Raw genomic sequence first — 22963 nt, 5'->3', positions numbered from 1 at the left:
AAAAAAAAAAAGCATTAGGAGGAAATAGCGCCCCCCAGTGGGGGTGTAATACATTTGTTTAACTACTTATTGGTAATAATCATTTGCTTACACACACACACACACACACACACACCTGAGTGATTATTTGATTTTAAGAAACAATTTATTATATTATTATATTATTAACTTATTATTATATTCGGATGGTTTTAACATGTTACATGTATGTTCTAAATATTAATAACTAATTAGCAGCTCATAAAAATATATATTTATAAATGATAGACAATTTGTTGTTAAATACCAGCTGATTATTATTTGTTAACTATTGTGTATTCTTATTGATTATTATATTTATTATTACAATTCTTCTTCTTATTATTATTATTATTACTACAATTATTATTATTATTATTATTATTATTATTACAATTATTATTATTATTATTATTAGTAGTAGTAGTAGTAGTAGTAGTAGAAAAAATAAACTCTAAAAGAAATACAAATTATAGAAAGTTGTAATGGGTATAAAAAAGTATAAACATTATTGATTTTTTTATTACATGTATAATTTAACTGAATTTTTGGTTAATAGCCTTATGATTTATCCTTTACCTCCTTTTACATCATAATCATTATGAAATCATGTAATGTGATATCTTTCCTATTTTTTTTTCTTTTCAAATGTGATTATCTATAACAATTAATCATTTAATTTCTCTTTTATTCAACTTTTTATTTTCTCTCCTACTGATCATGTGTAAAAATATATTATTAATATGATAGAATATAATCGTGTTCAGTAACAGTTGCTTTTAAACGGCTTTATGCTCGCTTGAGCCCATCCTACACTGTCACTTCGCAACACTGCCCTCTTTTGGTTGCACATCTGCACCTGTACCTGTGCTTTACTCACATCTGGAGCTGTTCTTGTGCTGCTGTTGCAGATGTTAACAGAAGAACACACAGGTATACGTGCAGGTCTGAAACTGAACCCTGTCGTCATCACTCTGTACTTGTACTTGTGTTTTGGTTCTGTCTAAACCTAATGATTTTCTTCTCTCTCTTTTTTTATTATTAATTTTTCACTCATCTGACAACGAACGAACAGAAAAGTCAAAGCTGGTACAACGTAAGTCAGAATTCCTTCTTTTTCTGTGTTACTGTTTCATTGTAGAATTCTGCCTTTTTCTGAGATGGAACTCTTGCCACTTTACAAAGCATTTATAAAAAATAATTAATACATTTAAAAAAATATTTTAAAGTATTTGTGCAAGTACAAGATGCATATTTTAATATATTTGCCAAATATGTACTGTATATGTAAAACCATATGTATGTAAAGTTTTTGGTTGCTAGAAAAAAAATCTTTGATAAGTATATCACTTTTGTAAAATAAATTCATTAAATGTAAAACTTAATTTTTTTTCAATATTAATGTTTATTTGATAAAAGTATTATTTAAATTTTTTTTATACCTTTATTTTTTATTTATTTATTCTTTTTTTTTTAATTAAAATTAGGGTGTGATAATAATTATCAACCTAGAAATAGGAACTTTAGTGAGTGAAATATATATATATATATATATATATATATATTTTTTATTATTATTATTATTATTATTTATTTTATTTCAGATATACCAAATACAAGATATTTAAGCCTATTTTGGACATATTATGCTTAAATTCCATATTTATTTATTTTTTTGCTCTTTTGTCAGATACTTTTGCTTATTTTCAGAAATTAATGTTTAAGCTTTAGTTACGCATCTTTAGGAAAAGACTAAGAATTTTTTAGCTGGTTTGTTATAATTCTTATATTTAGAAATTCTAAATAAAGAATACTTTAGAATAGATTCTCTAATAAAATATTTTTAAAATAGAAGATATTTTTACTAAATTGTAATTGTTTTTGCAGTGCGTATAGTATTTATAAATTACAAAAAATAGTAAAGAAACATCTGTATCTAACCGTCAGGGTGATCTCTTGGGTCAGACTTGGTCAGGTGTGGAAGCGTGACTTTATTCTTGGCACGAGTTCGCTTTTTGTTTGTAAGCCAGATGCAAGTTCTTGTCTCGAGACCTTCAGCCGGTCAGGTTTTCTTTCCCGTGAGAATGTGGAAGTCAGAGAGTCAGCATTGAGGACCAGAGTGTTGTTTTGTCTCTCGGTCGTAATGAGCTGTAGAGGACGCCGAGACAACCAGGGCATTGTTAAGAGTCGCGGCACTCGGGTTCGCGTTGGCCGAGAATGGACTCGTACTGTTTACACGCGTGCGAGAGTTTCACAAACACTCCTGAAAATATTTTTTTTGTTTTAAAGACATCCATGTTTACAGTTAAAATTGTTGCTACACCACAAAATAATCATAATAATGAATTAATTAATGAATAAATAAATAACAGACTTTAAGACATCATAATAAAGGACTTAAAGTGCAAACCTTAAACCATAAATCTTGAAAATGTATATAATGCTAAAAGCGTGTATTAACCATATATTATATCTTAATTATACTATTTTTGGTTTTCAGATCTATTATAATTATAAATGCCTCTGGATTTATTTATTATTAATTCATTAATTTCTTTTAGATTATATGAAACAGAAGCTAAGCGGTAAACTGTATATCCTGTTAAAGCATGTCAGCAGGAAACAGGATACTTACAGGCTGTGGTTAGTCATAGTTAAGCACAGGTCATATATACAGTATATACACACATACAAGGGTGTTTAGGTCAAACTGGGACTTTAGGTGCAGAATAACAGAACACAGTTATGAGAGTAAAACCAACTGCTCTTTATTTCTCTACACTAACGCACTAATCCCAGGATTTCACTAGTGCTTGGACAACATCAAAGCAGAAAGCTTTCTCAGTACAACGGAGCCATGAGTGCACATACAGTAAAAGCCTGCTTTATGTCTCAAACACTGGCCTCCCAGGAACTCCTTTAGTGACCCAAACATGTGGAAATGTCTTAGACTGAGGTCAGGACGGTACAGGGGATGTGGCAATAACGCCTAGCTGAGTTCCTGTAATGTGCAGGTGGTGTTGTTACTGACTGCAGTGAGGCTCTGAGCCACCTCGGCAAGGACCATCTATGAATGGTTCAAATGTTTTACTGCGGCTAAGAGTCTCATCACCGTACCGTGTTTGAAGTCTCCTGTAAATGCCAATCACTTCTATGCCTCCATTCACCAGAAATGTCCCGGTTTGACTTGAACGCGTCTCATATTTCCAGCATAATAAATAAGCCTTGCATAACTGTATGCCTTATTGCGCTTTATTTAAAAAAAAAAAAAAATATATATATATATATATATTACATAGAACAATATAAATTACATATAATTATTACATTAACAACATAAAGCAGAGAGCATTTTTAATGATTTGGTAGATTATTAAAAAAATAAATTTCATCTTGCACTCTAACAGGTTGTTCTGTGTACAAAAACCTGACAAAAAGTTCCAAGTAGGAGCTCTGACTAACTGCTCCTTGGGGAATCTTGTTTTTTTTTTGAGAGTACATGCACCAGGTGGTTTTGCTCTCCAGTTCACAACAAGTTGGACTAACTCGTTAAACAAACGTAGGCGGTCGCATTGCAGGTCTCCGGCGTTTCGAGATTACGTGGTGATTCAGGTTCTGGCTTACATTCATCTGCAATAAGGTTCAGGATCAAATTCTTTGCACGGGTGTGTAATGCTGGTTTTTACACAAGGTTCTCCTCCACTTTGTTTTTTTTCCTGTTTAAAGCTGCAGAAGCATCTGCGATCTTACAGACATGATTAGGACATCCTGGTCTTTTTGACCTCATAAACTCTACACAATAGAATCTTTAGAGCGGGTCAGCCATTCAGATGTGAATCAGATTTAGTGGAGTTCAGTACGGTGCGGTTGGTACTGTAGCACTGTGTCTTGTAAGCAGATGTTATGGTTGGAAAGGGAATTAAAGCGCATTTAAAGCCTTTAAAGAAAGGATCACCAGATGAACAACAGGTTTCATTTAGGAATACAATAAAACCCTGTTACTTTTTAAAAGAAGATAAATTCTCGACGGAGTAATAAAATATAAACAAAGACTTATATGTTCTTTGGAACAAGTTGAACATGGGATGGAAGAAGAAGAATGGAGGAAAATGAGACTGTTGTGATTTTCTATGGCCTGAACCTCCCCCAGAGCCTTTCCTCTTGAAGAAAGGCTTACTAGAGTTCATTCACCCTTGTATGTTTGTGTTTGTGTCTGTGTAAGTGTGTGTGTGTGTGTGTGTGTGTGAGAGAGAGAGAGAGAGAGAGAGATATGCAACCCTTTGGAATGAACCTCCCCCAGACCCTTTCTTCATAGAGAAGGGGTTACTAGGGTTTATTCACCTTGCTGAGGAACTGCAGACAGAATGGTTAAAATCCCAAACAATACTCTGACTGGGGCATATTTATGAAGGTCCAGAAACTGTTACTCATAAGATCCCAGAAGTCAAGGTTGTTGTTCTCTGGACACGTTACTAACATGAATTTGTCTACCGAGAAGAAACTGCAGGCAGTTTGGCCGGGTTGGTGAGAAAGCACGAGGTCGGGGATGGTACGGGGGCTAGAGCGTTTTCAACCACGGTCTTCTCTTGTCAGTACACGAGGTTCCTGTGTTCCTAAAAGCTGGAGGGGAAAAGGAATTCCTAGAAAAAAAAACTTAGAATTCGGTAAGGGGGCACACACGAGGGGGGCGTCACCGTAAATCTCAGTGTTGCTTCAGGGTGGAAGTAGGTGTGACTGTCCTGCAGCAGGGAGCAGACTTTTACACCACGGCCCCTTCTCTGGACTCTGCTGGTTTTTGGATTGGTTCAAGGCTAACCCATTCCCCCCACCCAATTCCTTCAACTCTTTCTTCAGCACACAAACATTCGGCGAGTAAGTGCCTCCTCCCATCCTCCGCTGTTGTTTTCTAGGAAACTTGCAAGAGCACTAGGCAAAGCTGTTGTTTTGCCTGTTTTTCTTGTTTCTTTTGCAAGAGAGCACCGATTCCCCGACCTTGCCCCTCTTCAAGGAATTAAGGCTTTTCCAAAAGGGATTATTTTTACTTTTAATATTATCTACTCCAGCAGTTTCTTTCCTTTGACGCGTGGATGAAACCATCACTGTTCAAAACTGTGCAAAAGTTGATGCTTAGAGGACTGCACTCCAACAAGCAGAGTTTAAAGGGTTCACTGACAAGATGACTGACGAGTCAATGGAAGCATCTTCATTTAAAGAAAGTGGGATTTTATTTATCTACCAATGAAGCGTGATCATGTTTGCTTTTTCGGGCTTCTTGCATGCTGCTTCCTTCTAACCATGCTTGAAGGTATTCCTGGTCGTCTGCCAAAAACTTGCCTCTTAATTTGGGAAAAGATCTAGCAACAAGAAGTACTTTTCATTCGCCCATACATTGTATAGGGTTTCCGCTGAAAGTTCAGGATGGATTTATCTACAGGATTTCAAGCTTCCTTGGTTGTTCTGCGGTTTCCTGAACCCGCATAGAGAACTGCTGCTCCTGGACTGGCCAATGACAGATGGCATGCCACCAGAAGTTTAACGAGGTTACCCAGGGTCATTTGAGTTCTGTGTCGTTCTCCAGAGGCTGGGCTCAGCCTCGACACAGCAACTAGAAAAAGCTGTCCTCCAGGAAGATAGATCTTTGACCCGACTAAAGTAGCTGCCATCAATCAGCTGGGTTAACAGCTGTGGTGGAAACCCCTTGTGAGCGTTCTTTATTTGAACCGACAGAAATGGTCAGCATGGAGAGTGCGGCGAACTTGCTGTGCGATTGGGAGACGCTTCAGCACCCTGAAGGACTCCGGTATTGTTGGACTCAGTGGGAATGGGAGTTTGAGAAAGTTCCAGCAGTAAGTGATCAGCGAGGAAACACAAATGGTGGAGTTATGGCTTTTTTATAGTAGCTCATAAAAGTGCCAACGCTCTGACTCAAGAGTGAATGCATGTCGCTCTGGAGCAATTGGGTGTCATTTCTCTTTACTGTAGAATTTTCGAACTCACAAAGCTTAACGTTTGGTGAACCAGACTCATTTAAATCATTTTTTTTTCAGGAAGCTCTGCTGGGTTTTGAGAAAGACTTTTGAAAAAGCTTACAAATACGAATAAAAAAACTTAACCAACAACAACACATACAGTTCATCCAGAAAGTATTCACAGCACATCACTTTTTCCACATTCTGATATGTTACAGCCTTATTTCAAAATGGATTCAAGTTACTATTTTTCTCAAAAAATTATTGATTGACATATTTGCAAATGTATTAAAAATTAATAAATCACATGTACAAAAGTATTTATAGCCTTTGCCATGACACTCAAAATTGAGCTCAGGTGCTTCCTGTTTCCACTGATCATCCTTGAGATGTTTCTACAACTGGTTGTACATTTGATTTTTTCATACTTTCCAGATGCACTGTAGATACCTTACAAGCAGTTCATGCCTCCCATACCACTCATCATGAGCATATTACAAAATGTCCATGTTGGATATCACGTGATGTTATATAGTGATTATCTCCACAGACCACTGTGTTATATTTCTCTTTTAGATCAGGGATCTTCAACTTCAGTCTTGGAGATCCAGTGTCAATTCTTCAACACCTGAACCCACCCACCAATCCTGGTAATTAACAGGTTAGTTAAATCAACTGTGTTTAAGCAGAAGAATCACCAAACTATGTGGGACACTGGCTCTCCAGGACTGGACCTGAAGATCCCTGCTGTAGATCCTAGAACATCCTGTTGTAGTCCCGATGTCTTCCAAGCTCTGTAATTTTTACCTCTCTCAGGTGTTGTCACCTACGTATAAGCAACGCAATGAGGACTTCAGGAAACTCTTCAAGCAGCTACCTGACACTGAACGCCTCATTGTCGGTGAGTGGGAGAGCAGCGATTCAGTAGAAAACTCATGGAGTGCCGGTCCACCCTCTCTCAGATTACTGTACATGCTGAGTTCTGCATCAGTATGAGTTCCCTCCAGGTTCTGCTCCATGATTCATTCTCACCTCCCAAGAACCTGTCAGTAGGTGGATTGGCAACTCTAAATTGCCTCCAACTGTGTATGTGTGTTTGCCTGGTGCCCTGTCGTGTCCTGGTGGTGCATCCAGGTAATAACACCTGCCTTGTCCACAGTGTTCCTGGGATAGAATCCAGAATCCCACGATGAAGCAAAGAAAAATCAGAATTGTGTCCTGAATTGGGTAAAAGATTTAAAATGTTTTAGAAAGGACCTTAATGGTGTCTTACTGTTGTTGTTTTTTTTTTTCTGGAAGGTTCCAAGTAGTTCCCTGTCGGTCACTAGAGCACTTAACCAACTATGGTTACAGTGTTTACAGGAAATGACCAGCAATAAGGATACAGTTTATATATCGGGATATTGGTGCATTTTGGTAGAAGATACAGATTCTGATTGATTGAGCACAAGACGCCCTGAGATACGTGAACTTTTACAGACTATCTTTTAGCTTGACCCCTCTAGATCAAGCTCTGACCTTTGTCCTTTGACCTTCCTCCTGCCAGACTACTCATGTGCCCTGCAGAGAGATATCCTCCTTCAGGGTCGCCTCTACCTCTCAGAAAACTGGATTTGCTTCTACAGCAACATCTTCCGCTGGGAAACACTGGTGTTTATTCATTTGTTTGATATTATTTGTTGTTCTTCTTCTTCTATTTGTGCATGATTCGCTCATGGTCAGTCTTCATGAATTACCTCTGTGTTTATGTAGCTGATGGTACGTCTAAAGGACATCTGTTCCATGACTAAAGAAAAGACGGCACGTCTCATCCCCAATGCAATCCAGCTGTGTACTGACAACGAGAAGGTACTCTTCATTTCTGACTAAACTGACTGAACTTTTTTTTTCTACACCACTCCTTTTTGAAACATCATCGTTTTCTTTTGCAGCACTTTTTTACCTCATTTGGTGCCCGGGATCGGACCTACATGATGATGTTCCGTCTTTGGCAGAACGCTCTCCTGGACAAGGTTAGCCACATCCAGCATGCAGCAGAGAACTGTTAATGTACAAGAAATCACTAGAGATTTCTTTTCTTTGCTATATCAGTGCATTTTTTTCCCTCTGTCTTTGCTGGATAGCCCTTGTGTCCCAAAGAGCTATGGCATTTTGTCCATCAGTGCTACGGGAATGAGCTGGGCTTGACGAGTGATGATGAGGATTATGTGCCCCCAGACGATGACTTTAACACCATGGGGTGAGTTTTGCCTCCTACCACATTTATAAAAATGTGATGCCTGGTTCATACACGGCCATCAACTTTTCCAACAATCTACTTATCCATCCATTTGTTTATTCATCCATTAATCCATTCGTTTGTCGACTCTAAGATAAGAGCCTGGTTGATGTAGTATAAATACAGGTTGAAACTTACTGTGGCATTACAGTCAGATTTATCTGTCTATGTATCCATTTATCTACCATCCATCTACACATCCATTCATTCATTTGAACACTATACCCGTCCATCCATCACACTAGGATATAAGCCTGAGTTGTCCACCTGGCTGATGATGCAATACAGATACCAGTTGAAACTTAACATTAAAGTTAAATCCATGAATTAAATCCATTTCTCCATGCATTCATTAATCTACCATCCAACTATTCAAAAAATCTACCCGTCTGTTTGTCCATACATCCGTCTATTCATCCATCTATATGCATTCCTCCATTCATCCAGAGGTAATTTATCTACGAAAGGATTTCAAGGCAAACCGTAATGAAATTTTTGAAATTGAGCAAATGGAATGCTAAATCGACGTATTACTTATCACCAACTTGCAGAAGAGACGCATCTGTCTAAGGGAACTTTACATGCAATCATTTACCAACATCACTGGCACATTACAGGAACTCGGCTGGGAGTTATTGCCACAACCCCTGTATAGTCCTGACCTCGCTCCAAATCCTTTCCAAATCTTTGGGCCATTAAAGGAGTTCCTTGGAGGAACCAGGCAGTCCAACCATGGCTCCGGTATAATGAGAAAAATCCCTACCTTGCTGGTGTCCAAGCACTAGTGAGACACTGGGATAAGTGCATTAGTGTAGCAGGAGATTATATGGAGAAATAAAGGGAGTTTTTACTTTCATAACTGTGTTGTTATTCTGGACAGTCAGAAGTCCCACTTTGACTTGAACACCCCTTATTTGTTATTATTATTATTTTTCAAATCAAATCAGTCAGAAAATCCATATTTTGTGCACTTTATGTAATCTTTTGACACGGGCTTATTTTGTTTCTCCAGCCTTTCAACCAGCCATCTGGCCATTAAAAAGTAAAGCATTCAAACAATGTTTATTGATCCATCTGTCCACCGAAGCTCTCTCCACCCTTCCAAGAAACATACATAAATCCCTCCATCTATTTATTAATTCATCTGTCAATAAAAACAAACATTTATCCATCAATCCGTTAATCTTTTAGATCATCTTTCCATGAAATCTTCCACCATCTATATATCATCCATTCAAATAAAAAAATATTTATCTATGAATTGTGATTTGAGGACATAATTGGTCCATTGCAATTATTTATGCATTCCTTCAAGAAGGTAACGTTTAAAACCCATCCCAAATACCTCCTTGAGTCAGTCTTCATAATTCCAAGCTTGAAGTGTTGGTATTCAGCCTGTTTACCCAAGGTTATAACACCCATGTTAGGACAACCTCCAGCTCTCACCACAGTACCCTGTTATATGTCTAAGAGTGTCGCTTTGTCTCCTCGAGCTGATAATCTTTACCTCCAGCTGTTGCCCCCCTCCCTGGTGCAGGTACTGTGAGGAGATCCCACCTGAGGACAATGAGGCCCAGGACGTGTGCACCAAAACCCCAGAGGTCAAAGTTGACACGAGTCCGCAGCTGCCCGAGAAATCCTTCACCAGCAATAACATCCCTTCTTCGGGCAGCGGCGACACCCCTGGTCATGTGAGAACCACACAAGAACCACACACACTTGATGCAAAGGATGTACAATTCAAGCATCTAAGCTTACCACCGAGAATCATATTCATGACTGTTGTTTTTGGCAGGGACCTGGTCAGTAAATAGCATCTGATGCTTGATATTTTTGTCTAGTATGACGTTCCACCAGATGAGGAGTTTTCTGCTTGTCTTCCTGAAGATCTCCTAAGTCTGCCTTTACCAGAGAACAAGCTGTCCAAATCCAGTGGTCCTGCACCATCGCCGTCGCTTGACTTCAACGACAACGAGGATCTTCCAACCGAGCTAAGCGACTCGTCGGAAACCCATGATGATGGTAAGCGCGATCACGACGATCCCGTAGCGTCCCAGAGCGCTTTCACACAACTCACACTGTTTCTTTCCTCAGGAGAAGTCCAGGCTTTCCACGACGATTTAAATGGGAAGCTGTACATCAACGAGGTGTACAAGTTTAGCGTGGACAAGCTATATGATCTCCTCTTCACCGAGTCGCAGTTCATGCAGGACTTCCTGGAGCTACGGCGCTTCTCCGGTGAGAACGGTTTATCCGAACGGTTCATCACTTTCTGTGTGTATATCAGGACTGAACTTAAAGTTCTGTTTTTTTTTACGCTTGATCTGTGATGTACTCGGCAGGTGTGGTGTATCGTCCATGGAAGAAGGAGGAGACGGGAGACCAGAGCAGAGAGATCATGTATACCATCTCCATCACCAATCCCCTGGCTCCAAAAACCGCTACAGTCACTGAGACTCAGGTAGCATATACAGGTTTTAACCAAAGGATTTTGTTTAGTTGTGGGAGAATTCAGTTTTGAAGTTTTGAGAGACGGAGCTTAGAATCAGGCTAGACAGCACCTGGGGAAAAAATCCCAGATTTTTTTTTGACGTTTTTGTTCCTGCTGATAAATTACCAAAAGTCCATCTGTGTCCCTTCACATTTTTGAAGACTTAAATCTGATTTGTTGTTGATTTCAAGAGGAAAAGAACTTGTTTAATGAGCAACAGTGATGTGAAAGTTTCAAGAAATATCTCTTAGACCTAAATTAAAACTTTAATCAAAGTCTTATGTCTTTTTTTTCTCCCTAGACCCTGTACAAAGCCAGCCAGGAGACCGAGTGCTACATCGTGGATGCCGAAGTCATCACCCATGACGTCCCTTATCACGACTACTTCTACACGCTCAACCGCTACATGCTAACAAGGGTGGCTAAGAACAAATGCAGATTAAGGTGAGATAGAAGAGGCTACAGAGAATAAAACAGCACACAAATAGCATCTTCTAACACCGTAATGTTTAGCCATGATGTCATTAAACACCATTAGACATCAGATCATTCCGGTTGTCGTGCCATATCGCCCTCCAGTGGTTATAACTGGGTAGGACACCACAATCTAACCCTCTTTAGTTAAAGACTTTCATTTCATATTTAAACCTTATCTAGAAATCTGAACCTTATTTATAAAATAAGAGTATATATATATATATATATATATATATATATTCCAGGGTCCTAAATGCGAATAAATGTTGTGTTACATTATGGCGCCTTGTGTGATGTTTTGTTCCTGCAGGGTTTCCACAGAGTTACGCTACAGAAAACAGCCTTGGGGTCTCGTCAAGGGCTTTATTGAGAGAAACTTCTGGAGTGGCCTCGATGAATATTTTAGACATTTAGGTGAGTACGCTTCGGAGTCCATTATTATAAAATAGTTTTTATTTTATTAGCATTATAAAGTTGGCGCGGTGGCTTATTGTTTAGCACGGTTGCCTCAAACCGCCAGGGATGGGGGTTCGAATGATCGCTCTGCTCTGTGTATGTGGAGTTTGCACGCCCTCCTAATGCTTTATTAGTTTTTTCAGGGTTCCTTTGGTTTCCTTCTAAAGTCCAAAGACATGACATGTGGGCTGATTTTCCACATTGTCCATGGTGTTCCTGTAGTTGCTGCATTTTGTCTAAACTCAAAGAGCTGGACTGTTTCCATTGTGATCATTAAATGAAGGTTAGCTGTAGATTTGGATTAATTTAGATGTAGCTGTATTAATTGTGTGTATGTGTGTGTGTGTGTGTGTGTGTGTGTGTGTGTGTGTGTGTGTGTGTGTGTGTGTTTGCAGAACTGGAGCTGAGCAAAGTGGAAGTCGTGCTCAACGAACCCCACAGACCATCTCCCAAAACCAAAGCGACGCGCTCGTCCACGATGAGGCGACACCGGAAACGGGCGACGGCTCACCTCCGGCCGCAGCACATGGACGAGGAGCTGAGCGCCATCACCACCGCCGAGGATGACGAGGTCATCCAGCGCATCAAACACGTCCCAGGTTCGAGCTCTCAGCTTTCGCGCCAGCGCATAAATCATCCAGGACACGTGTCGCGTATCTGCGGCGACGTGGGACCATGTGATTAACGCCCTGAGTTAATTAACTCGTACAGCTCGGGTTCGAATGACCCAGTTTAACATCTGTGCAAGTGGAACACTGAAATATGAATCTTAATGTGCTTGACGCAGTTTTAGTGATTTTTTTTTTTTTTTTTTTTGTAATCAGGTTAAACGTGGAGTAAAAATAAGTTTAAAACCCGATTTACAGATTGATAGAAAACGTTTGTTATATCTTTGACCAGATCACAACAGCTGTATTCTGAATAATCCACCAGGTTTTATACCAATGAAGCGCTTACAATTAGGACACTGCTCTGCTGGTCCCCTATCCTCTTTGTGTCATGTTGCTTAGCAACCAAAGCTATTGAACACTGGGGTTTATGCCATTGTCTTTGTCGTCCGTCTAAAACCATGTAAAAAGAAAGAAGGAGTTAGAGCAAAGCATTTTTAACAAAATTTGTATTTTTGTGGAGGATGAGTTCCGGGGCATTCTCTTGCTAAAGAAGACAACCTAAGTATTATTATTATTATTATTATATTTATATTAAGGGATGCTAACTTTTGCACTCGGCATTAGGTGCTAACCAGGTATCCCAGATATTCAGCCGCCTTGTTTAACCACTTCTTGTATATTCTTTCCCATAATCCTCCTTGGCACAGGATCCACACAGACGCGGCACTTCCCCGACCCGGCCGCCGGAGGTCTGGCTCTCTACAGCGTCTCCAAACTCCTGCTCATCATCAGCTTCGTGTGAGTTTATTACACGACTTTACTAATACCTAATGCTAGAACTTAATGTCAAAACAGCATGCACTGAGAGGTCAGAGGTCAGGGTGAGGGGAAGGTTCTAACTCCCTGCACTGCCACTACTGCCCCTAGTGGACGCGGGGTGAATCAGGGTAAAAGTGATCAGTTGGTTTAAACAGAAGTTTATTGAAGTGGAATGAAACGGGGTGTGGCACGCTATTATGGGGAAATAATCCAAAATGAAAAGGAGTCACTGCTAGCATTAATATTATAGCGATAATATCATGGCCTTGTTTTTATTTATTTATCGTATATTTGTGCATGACGAGGAAAAAAAGATTTTCATGTTAGACCAAAAAAGTCTAGATTAAATTTAGTACTTTAAACTGTATGATTACCAAAAACCTAAAAATAATTGAAGCAATTGAATTAAACTAAGTATGACTTTATAACCATAATGAAATTTGTCCCAGGAATTGAAAAAAGCAAAAACGTTCACTTTTACAACCTGTGGATTTTATGATTTAGAAAATACACTTTTATCTCTCTTTTATATTAATTTAGAATTAAATTAATATAAAAATATATATTTGCTAGCCCATATGATACACCCCGCGCTTATAAGATATCGTATAATATCGTATTATATTGTGCTCTTTAATTTAAAACGAGGAAGCTGTAGATCCTGCGACACACACCGCCTGATCTTTACGCTAATTGTTCGTCACATTTGATAAGATTTGCCACGTCTCCTCTGAACCGTATCCCGCGTCTGTCCCTGTTCCTTGTCTTGTGTTGCTCTGCTGTCATTGTTGTTGTTTTTTCTTTACACGTCTCTCTCTCTCTCTCTCTCTCTCTCTCGTCTTCATTGCGTCCTGTAGGATCTGTGTCAGGTATCAAGTCTTTTTATTTGGATGCAGAAATGAAGTTTAGCATGCTAACACTAGGGGTCAGTGTGTGATCATTAGCAAGGTTTTGTGTGTGTGTGTGTGTGTGTGTGTGTGTGTGTGTGTGTGAAAGAGAGAGAGAGAGAGAGAAACCTTTAACGTGGCTGTGTTTCTGTTTTTCAGCCTGGTGCTGCTGGTTTTCCTGAACCTGATGCTGTTCTATAAGCTGTGGATGCTGGAGCAGGCCACACAGAGCTTAGTGTCGCTGCAGGGCCTCCGAGCTCGCGACAGGTACCGCTCTCTCACACACACACACACATACACACACATTGGAGGAAAAAAACACTGGGAGGAAAACGAAGGATCTTGGAACCCACTGATGTTATTTAATCATATCAATTATAGGTTTAAGAAAAGATTTATTCAATATTGTAATCAAAATCTCAATTAAATGAATTAAAAAATAATCTAAGTTACTTGTTCTACAGAGGAAACATGCTTATAGGGACTGTGTGTGTGTGTGTGTGTGTGTGTTTTGCAGTAAACTTCCCCAAACGCAGATGGAGTGGGCTCAGCTTCTGGAGTCGCAGCAGCGTTACCATGACGACGAGCTGGAGAAGTGGCGGGAGATAATCAAGTCGTCTGTGGTTTTGTTAGACGAGGTAAATCCGGCGAGATCAGACCGGATGCCGGCAGATGGCACCGTAAAGAGCGCAGATAAATAAACAGACGCCGTTACGCAACATTGTTTTTCACCTCTGTCTAATTAAAACAGCACGTGTTTACCGCGGCACTTCAGACGCTTCACCGGTGACCTGCGGTAACGTACGAGTGTCTCGGCCAGGGAAATAAATAAAGGGGTTCGTTTGGAATAAAAACGCAGTCAGACCTGACATCGTGGGTCGGGAGAATGTTGTGTTTCATACAGTAACATTTACACAAAGAGTCACGTCTGATGACTAATCATCATGATTTGGTGTATTTTTTTTTTTTTTACGTAAGTACAATTCGGGTCCTTTAAACATTTTTTGAAGGCCAAAAGTCAGATCAGGGAAGGCGAATTTATACATGTGTGAAAGAATTCGACAGAGAGGAGGTATTAAATTTGCAGAAAAAGAAAAGAAGAAACACATTCACACACATGGGTATAGAAGAGTTATATTCTTAATAATCTTAATAATAATCTTATGATACTTGAAATTTGAAAATCAGCTCCTGGTTCCTTTCTAACCGTAAAATATTGAATCATGAATATTTTAGCTGATTTAAAATTGAATTACAAAATTTAAAACGTTTTACTTACACCCCACCTGCAGTACCTTCACTAACCACTAGAGGATTATTTGCGTTAGGGAAGCTGCCCTAAACTATTCCCGAAACGGCGACTATTACTGAGAAACTGGCGAAAATTCTGCAATATAAAGTAAAAGAAATGCTGAATAGAATGTTTCGAATATTTAACACCATATAACACATTTAACTAATGTTTTATAGGCAAAATTCAAGCTATTCTATTAATTTAATTTTTATTTATTTATATTAATTTGCATATACAGTATAGTATATTTATGATCTGCCTAACAATTAAATTAAATTAGCAAAATCATTTTAGATTTATTGATCATCTCATAATGGGATATTTAAACAGATTCCACTACAATAAAACTAAAGGAATTAATTAAAAAGAAAATAATTAACAAATTTAAATTTTATTTTTGATGTACGCAATGAAATGCTTATTATTACCATTAAAACGATAAAACATTATACAAACTTATGCAAATACTGTATTATTTAGTTTGTAAATTTAGTTTTAGTGAACTTTACATTTCTATTTTTATTTTATTTTTGATTGCAAATTTAGTTTTTAAATGTGCATTTTATTTTACTGCAGAATTTGTTTTAGATCCCAGAAACTTCCAAAGCTACAGATTTACCTCTATGTTACTAAGCACTGACACTGGAGACTCCTTCCATAACTGGGATTTACCAAACTGATTATTTGTGTGAGTGTGTGTCTGCTTTATGAGTCCTTGTGTTAATAATAATATAAACCTCATCTCATATCTCAACAGATGAGAGGATCGCTACTGAACCTGCAGAAGGGAATCAGCATGAGAGACGACGGCTCCGCGGCCCAGGACAAACGAAACCGCTACCACTGACGATCGAAGACCTCGGGCCGAACGGACACGCGGTGCAATAAAAGGGTGTGGAGGAACCTCAGAAGCTGCCTCGCTCCTCTCCGCTCCACTCCAGCACAGCTCACTGAGCGTCGCAAAAATGAACCGTCCTGATCTTCAAGCCCAAATATGACTCCTGAGTCGTTTGTTCGTTCGTTCGTTCGTTCGTTCAAAGGACTCATTCAAGTGTTAAACGCACACGCAGCGACGTCTCCGCTGCGGCACCTCCACCATCACCTCTCTTTATTTATTTATTTTTTTAAATAAAAAAAAAATAATTATGTTTAGGAGTCCGGGACCAGGTTAACCTTTGACCTAATATCTTACATGCGAACGTGCACAGATAAGAGAATGTGGAAGGCATAATTATAAATACACACACACACACACACACACACACATACACATTTCTAATTTATAAGTAGAGCTATATTTGTTGCCAGAGCTACCTTTTTACTGAGGCTTCCATGGAAAAATCGGGGCGGGACCTCGGAGAGCTTGTGCCATGGTGCTAATTATGCATTAATGTCCATGTTACAGTTCCAGGTTTGTTTGTCTGTGTGTAGCGTAGCTTGTTTCTCTTATCGGAACGTTTTGTTGCCTGTAACAGTGAATGGTCGAGCAGACGGCGTGATCTGCAAAACTGCATCCGTTTTTCATTTACTGGTGTTCACATTTGTTTTGTTTTAACACTGGTTTGTTCACGATTCTTGAGTTGCCAACTTTATTTATACTCATCGTCCATCACGTTTGTGTGTTACACAATTGGTTGCTGATGGAAGGCTTGAAAATCGTGTGTGAACTACGCATGTGCCGATATTCCTTATTTTTTTCACAACTTCCAAAAAAAAAAAAAAAAAAAAAAAACGTTGGTTTTGTTTAACGAGGAAGCTGTCTTTAGAAGCAGCACTTTGATATCTCTGACATCTAAGTATCCATTCGACTTTGGTTTAAAGACTGCGAAACATCACCCTGTTGCTAGGTTACCGGCGTACCCTTAACGATAACGAACCCTGAACTTGGCGAAATATATCAGGGAGCAAATATTATAATGGATAGTACACCGACCGTCTTTTGTTTATTTTTGCTGCGAGTCAGAAATAATTCTTGAATCTGATTGGTCAGAAAGTGATTAATTCATCTATTAGACCAGGCCTGATGTTCAGTATCAATGTGCTCGTTCTAATGCGTTATTGTTTCCATAGTAACAGTGACCGCTCGTTCGCTTTTTTTTCTGTAAGGAGACGTCTATGCAACACATACGGAAGGAGTCTCCGGTGTCAAGCAACTTGACCCTGACGTTTTCCGTTACGTCACAATTACAACTTGCGGTTTCTTGCAAGCAAGCTGCTTTTACTACACAGAGGCTGGTTTAGCGTACAGTAACTGAGGACAGGAAGCGATTTCATAGGTACGTAAACAGATTATCGGCACATGCCCGGAACAGAACTCTTCTCTTTCCTACATACGTTTTCATTTTGTCTGTTTTTTAACGTTGCCTTTGAGAGTCGTGGAAGTACAGGACTGTGCAAAAGTCTTAGGCACCATTTTATATGCTGGCTGTAAAGAAAAAAATATACTGTAGTACAAGACAAACAACCTAATGTACGCTCCTGGGATTTGGATAAAAATATAGAGGAGCGAGTGTGACAAAGTTACCAGAAGAACTCATATTCTCCAGCATGCTCAGTAAAACCTAACAACTGTTTTCTTATAGTACTGTGCAAAAGTCTTAGGCACATACAAAGATGCTTTTGAAAACATTTCTGCATGAAAGAAACTTCTATACCGAGCAATAGAAATAAAGTCAATATTTGGACTGAAAACTCGTTGTTTAAAATCGGGAGTTTTAGACACAAATTTGTGCAGTTTTATAAGAAAGAAGCTTAAAGTATGTTTTTTGTTTACATCTGAAAACTGGTCTGTCTTGTACTATGTATTTTTTTTCTTTACAGCCATGCATATATTCTCCTGTAATGTTATTGATTTATAATTTTTTGAAGTTATATATGGAAATACTGCATGATTTTGTACATAATTATGCAGACATGATAAACATACAGTATATAACAAAATTAGTACAGCATATATATAATATGGTGCCTAAGACTTTTGCACAGTACTGTACGTGAAGGAGTAAACTGTAAAGACAAAAAAAAAAAACCACAACTGTATGAGAGATCGAACTGGAAGCTTGTGGGATTTATTTTCAGTGTTATTTAAACGACTCCTTTATATCCAAAGCCTTACAGTTGGGCAAAGTCTTAACCATGGTGTCTGGCAGTGCCGGGATTTGAACCTAGAACCTTCTGAAGGAGGAACCTTATCTCGAGCTTCTATAAAAGCTGTTAAGATACCTCCAGATCCAGGGCTCCGATGTAACTAATATAGACAAATCTCTTTTTTTAACCTGCAGCTTGTTATATTGAGCCGGGCGTTTAATTAATAACAACCAGAGATCGATCAGGAGTCGAGTTTCTTTAGTTGATTTTCTTTCTTTTAATTTTGATTTGATTTTATTATTTTCCAGCCAGGAGTCAATGCAAAGCTGCTTCTTCTTTTTTTTTTTTTTTTTTAACTACTACTGTGATGTCCATTTCTTTCAGAGCCGGTGTTGCATGTTTACCGTGGAAAAGTCTGCGTGAGAAATAATTGGCACTGCAGCGTTAGCATCACAGCCCCCTACAGCCAACTATTCACTGATTTATGTGCACAAATGCTTGTGAAGTGCTTCTGCTTAACTCCTCAATACAATCCCTTACGACTTGAACGGGTAAATAACTGGAGTAGCTTAATAAGGATCCAAACATAGTGGGTGTTCAAAAAAAAAAGAAAAAAAGAAAGACAGCATTGGAACACAGCCGGATGCTTTCATTGCTTTATCAGGGCTTGGAATAGTCATGGTCGTGACTGTGAACGGTCCAGTTATTGATAGAGAATTACAATTTAATATCTCACAGCATGCTTCTGTGCAAATCTCAAGACAGACGTAATAAAGGGAATTGGTTAGTTTATCAGAAAAAAGCGAGCTGCTCATGAATGCCAAATATTATCATTACTTTCTTACCCCTTGTTTAAGGTTACTCCTTGTTCAAAATCGTGTTGCTCCGTCATCCTTCGATTTTTTTTCATCCCAGCACATGAAAGTATCGAGCTGTAGCTGCAAAACAAGAATTATGGTATTGTATTGCAGGTTGCAAAATGCATAAAATCTTAAATGTTATTTTTATTACTATTGTTATCATTATTACTATTATTATTATTATTATTATTATTATTATTTTAATTGACCTATATCGAGCTGAAATATTTATACTTATACTATAACAGATGTACATGTTGTATATGTATAGTTCCTGTGTACGGAAAAGGGCTCCAGTGTGTCGCGGGTCGAAATGCTGGTGGTCCTGAAAAAGATACTTTCAGAGTAAAAAATCGAAAAAAGATTTATGTGATCAATAAACAGGCGGAATGAATAAAGATATTTAAGAGCTGTTGCTTTGGCGTCAGCAAGTCATTTAATATAGAGTTACATTCTATTGATACGATTTATACAAATGAGTGTGTGTTCTGGTTACAAGGAAAATCTGGTTAAAAATGTTTACAAAAACATGACATGGTATTAACATATACACACGTGTATATACACACACACACACACACACACACACAACCCTTTGGTAATAAATAAATAAATGATTGGTTTGACTCGAATGCCGTTGTACATCTATAAAGTTCTAGCTCAACGGTGACTCATTTTTCACTTAAATATTTTTAGTATAAATTTAAAAATAAAGGTTTTTTGAGTATATATTAATATTAATTAGTATATATATAATTTTATTTTGGGAATTAGACCAATTTTATTTCTCATGGTATGGTACATACAGTAAGATTTTAAAAGGCACCTAGTGGATGACTTTAAGTGTAGTGTACATCTACCATGTGGTAGAGATGGCTCAATCAGGTTGGGTTCAACACATTTCACAAGATGTGACTCTTAATGTGACCGAGAGTTATAAAGTAATAAAAGTTGAGGTAAAGGTAAAAGGTTTAATCAAAAAAGTTAATAATTAATAGTAAACATGGTTGTTGTTTTTTTTGTTTTTTTGGATGGAAGATAAAACCAGCAGCCATATATTTTATTAAGCTAAATAAATAAATAAAAATGAAACCTAACAATCTAACAAAAAATAAATAAATCAGTGTCAAGATTTCACAGTATTTGCTGAATTTGGATTTAAGAAATTACAAATGACGTCAAATCAACTTCTTGTTATAATTAAAAAAAACTGATCTTAAAATGATCTTGTGCAATTAAAGAAACACTTGTTTTTTTTCTTATCAATATGTTACCAAATCACTATTATAAAATTATAAAATAAATAATAAAAATTTTGTTTTATATATATATATATATATATATATATATATATATATATATATATAGTATACACACACACACACACATATGTGTCTCTGTGTATTTTATAGATTTCAAAACTATAAAATAACACATATGGAATTAGGTAATTATGTAACAACAAGAAAAACAACAGTTAGTTGTTATTTTAAGACACAGAGGTCAGCCTTTCTGTAATAGTTCTTGTAAGAACAACAAGAAGTTCTTGTAGACCAAAACCTACCTCTGCCACAGACGAGAAGTTCATTTAGAGTTATCAGCCTGAAAAATGACCAATTAACAGCACCTGAAATTAGAGGCGTTATGAAGTCTTTACAGAGCAGAAGTAGCAGAAACATCTCACCATTAACTGTTCAAAGGAGATTAATGCATTTTTTGGACGCCTTCAGCATTTCTTTACAATGTAGAAAGAAATAACAATCAGGAACCATCATGGAGTTAGAAAGTGACCCCAAACTTTTGAACGGTAGTGTATATGTGTGTGTGTGTGTGTGTGTGTGTGTGTGTGTGTGTGTTTATCATTCATGTCTGCATTATTATTTACAAAACCATTCACTATTTCCAAACGTACCTTAAAAAAGTATACAAAAAATTAAATTAATTAATAATATTAATAATAATAATAATAATAATAATAATACTGAAGAATATTTGCAGGAGTCTATTTAAAAAAAAAGTTTTTACAGTAAATATTAACTGTTTATTTTATTACTCTTTAGCACTCTTTTATTTAAATTCTTAAATTCAATTCGAATTCAATTGACTTCAATTCTATCAAAAGCATATTTTCTTTTGCATGTTACTGAAAGTGAAAGAGCTTTTATGTTTTACTGAGTGTGCTGGAGAATAGGAGTTCTTCTAAGAACTTTGTCACAATTGCTTCTTTTTATTTTAATGCAAAACCCAGTTCTTTGTTTTTTTTTTTTCCGTCTGAAAACTGGTCTGTCATGTAATATGTCATTTCTTACACGCAAATATTACATACAAATATCATGCAAATTCTTATGTAATGTTATTCATCGATTAATTTCTAAAGCATGTTTTACAATAGTGAATGGTTTTGTACATAATAATGATAAATCCAGTGCCTTTTGCAGACTTTTCCACACTACTGAGTATATACTGTATATACACAATTGTAACCAAAAAATAGGATTATTAAGCATCTTTATATACATATTTTAGTTTAGTTTTTATTTCTCTCATTTTATTAACAAATAATTTTGCTTCCTTTATAAAATAAATGAACTTTTTTGTTGGCAGGATAGTAACATTAATTTGGCTTGGCTTTTGTTTCTTTGTTTACTTGGATTCCTATTTCCATTATTTTTTTTCCATTTTTGTTTTATTGCAAGTTTTTTTTCTTTTTCTGATGACTCTTAACTTGACTCCTTTTAGAAAATGACAGTTTGACCTTTTCCTGCTTTAAATCTGACTCAGACTAAACATGTTCAGATAAATTAACTAGAGCATGCACCGAAGTTTTGCACTTGCCAAGAAGGAACGAAAACAAACAAAACGGAATGCACACAATGCTTTCGGCGTATTTCATTCATATTCATACACTGTAATATTAATCTGTTTAACTCTTACATAACCGAACATACATACTGTTCACTTTCTCACCTTTCACCAAACAGACTGGGTCATTTTTGACCTGGCACAAGTTTCTCTTTATAATTTCACTCTATACCATATTTTGAAGGACACATGTATTTTGCTTGTATTTAAACTTTAACAGTAAATCAGTAAATTAATGAATGATTTACATTTAATTGAACTCTTGAACAAACACACAGACAGGTTAATCTTCCCAACAATCTCGCTTTCTGCATTTTCTTACAAAATGCTCTTAAATATGAACTGATCAAATGTGTCTGGAATTGTATAGAGGGTTGTAGGATCTACATGGAGGGGAAAAAATTACAATCTGGCCAATATTTGGAAAAGTCACAAAATTTTAAGAAAAAAATAAAGTACTGAACTCGAATGTCCAGAAATTACCCGAACAGTACATGTAAGGGGTTAACTGTGTACGGATGTGTCATTGTCCTTGGGGTGCGGAGGACAGGGAGGGGTGGTGGGGTGCATGCTGGGGCAGAGGCGACCCTGTTGCATCAGTCTGAGTGTTGGTGTTTGTTTCACACCTTTAATGAGTGCTGTCCATTAGAGACTCACTTGTGTGACTGAACACGAGACAAGAGACAGCTAGAGCGAAAATCAGGGTCATTATTTGTCTCCTTTCCATGTTCTATTTTTAAATAAACATTTAGACGGTACATACAGTACAGTACAGGATACTGACTCAGTCATAACAATAAAACAAAAACAGTTAGACAGAGAATGTGGAGTTTAATGCAATTGTTAATCTCTAT

The 22963-nt window shown here is 37.4% G+C and overlaps 1 protein-coding gene across 7 annotated transcripts in view; it reads left to right on the top strand.

The window, feature by feature from the left end:
• Nucleotides 1-19662, top strand: part of gramd1ba (GRAM domain containing 1Ba) — a 57592-nt gene extending 37930 nt beyond the window's left edge. For 5 of the 7 annotated variants that reach the window (XM_053515847.1, XM_053515842.1, XM_053515843.1 and 2 more), the window contains 17 exons: nucleotides 1094-1114; nucleotides 6804-6888; nucleotides 7534-7637; nucleotides 7740-7835; nucleotides 7919-7999; nucleotides 8111-8226; nucleotides 9779-9956; nucleotides 10107-10287; nucleotides 10360-10503; nucleotides 10608-10726; nucleotides 11058-11200; nucleotides 11544-11647; nucleotides 12085-12288; nucleotides 13008-13098; nucleotides 14166-14273; nucleotides 14524-14644; nucleotides 16058-19662. In XM_053515847.1, the coding sequence (XP_053371822.1) occupies nucleotides 1094-1114; nucleotides 6804-6888; nucleotides 7534-7637; nucleotides 7740-7835; nucleotides 7919-7999; nucleotides 8111-8226; nucleotides 9779-9956; nucleotides 10107-10287; nucleotides 10360-10503; nucleotides 10608-10726; nucleotides 11058-11200; nucleotides 11544-11647; nucleotides 12085-12288; nucleotides 13008-13098; nucleotides 14166-14273; nucleotides 14524-14644; nucleotides 16058-16147 (1986 nt within the window). In that variant the 3' untranslated portion in view covers nucleotides 16148-19662. The remainder of the gene's footprint in view (nucleotides 1-1093; nucleotides 1115-6803; nucleotides 6889-7533; nucleotides 7638-7739; nucleotides 7836-7918; nucleotides 8000-8110; nucleotides 8227-9778; nucleotides 9957-10106; nucleotides 10288-10359; nucleotides 10504-10607; nucleotides 10727-11057; nucleotides 11201-11543; nucleotides 11648-12084; nucleotides 12289-13007; nucleotides 13099-14165; nucleotides 14274-14523; nucleotides 14645-16057) is intronic. The other 2 variants (XM_053515844.1, XM_053515845.1) reach the window with 1 other exon arrangement.
• Nucleotides 19663-22963: the final 3301 nt, after the last annotated feature.

This window comes from Clarias gariepinus, chromosome 17 (assembly GCF_024256425.1).
Source record: "Clarias gariepinus isolate MV-2021 ecotype Netherlands chromosome 17, CGAR_prim_01v2, whole genome shotgun sequence".
In the NCBI taxonomy this organism is placed as follows: Eukaryota; Metazoa; Chordata; class Actinopteri; order Siluriformes; family Clariidae; genus Clarias; species Clarias gariepinus.
This window is presented reverse-complemented; position numbering and strand designations above follow the sequence as displayed.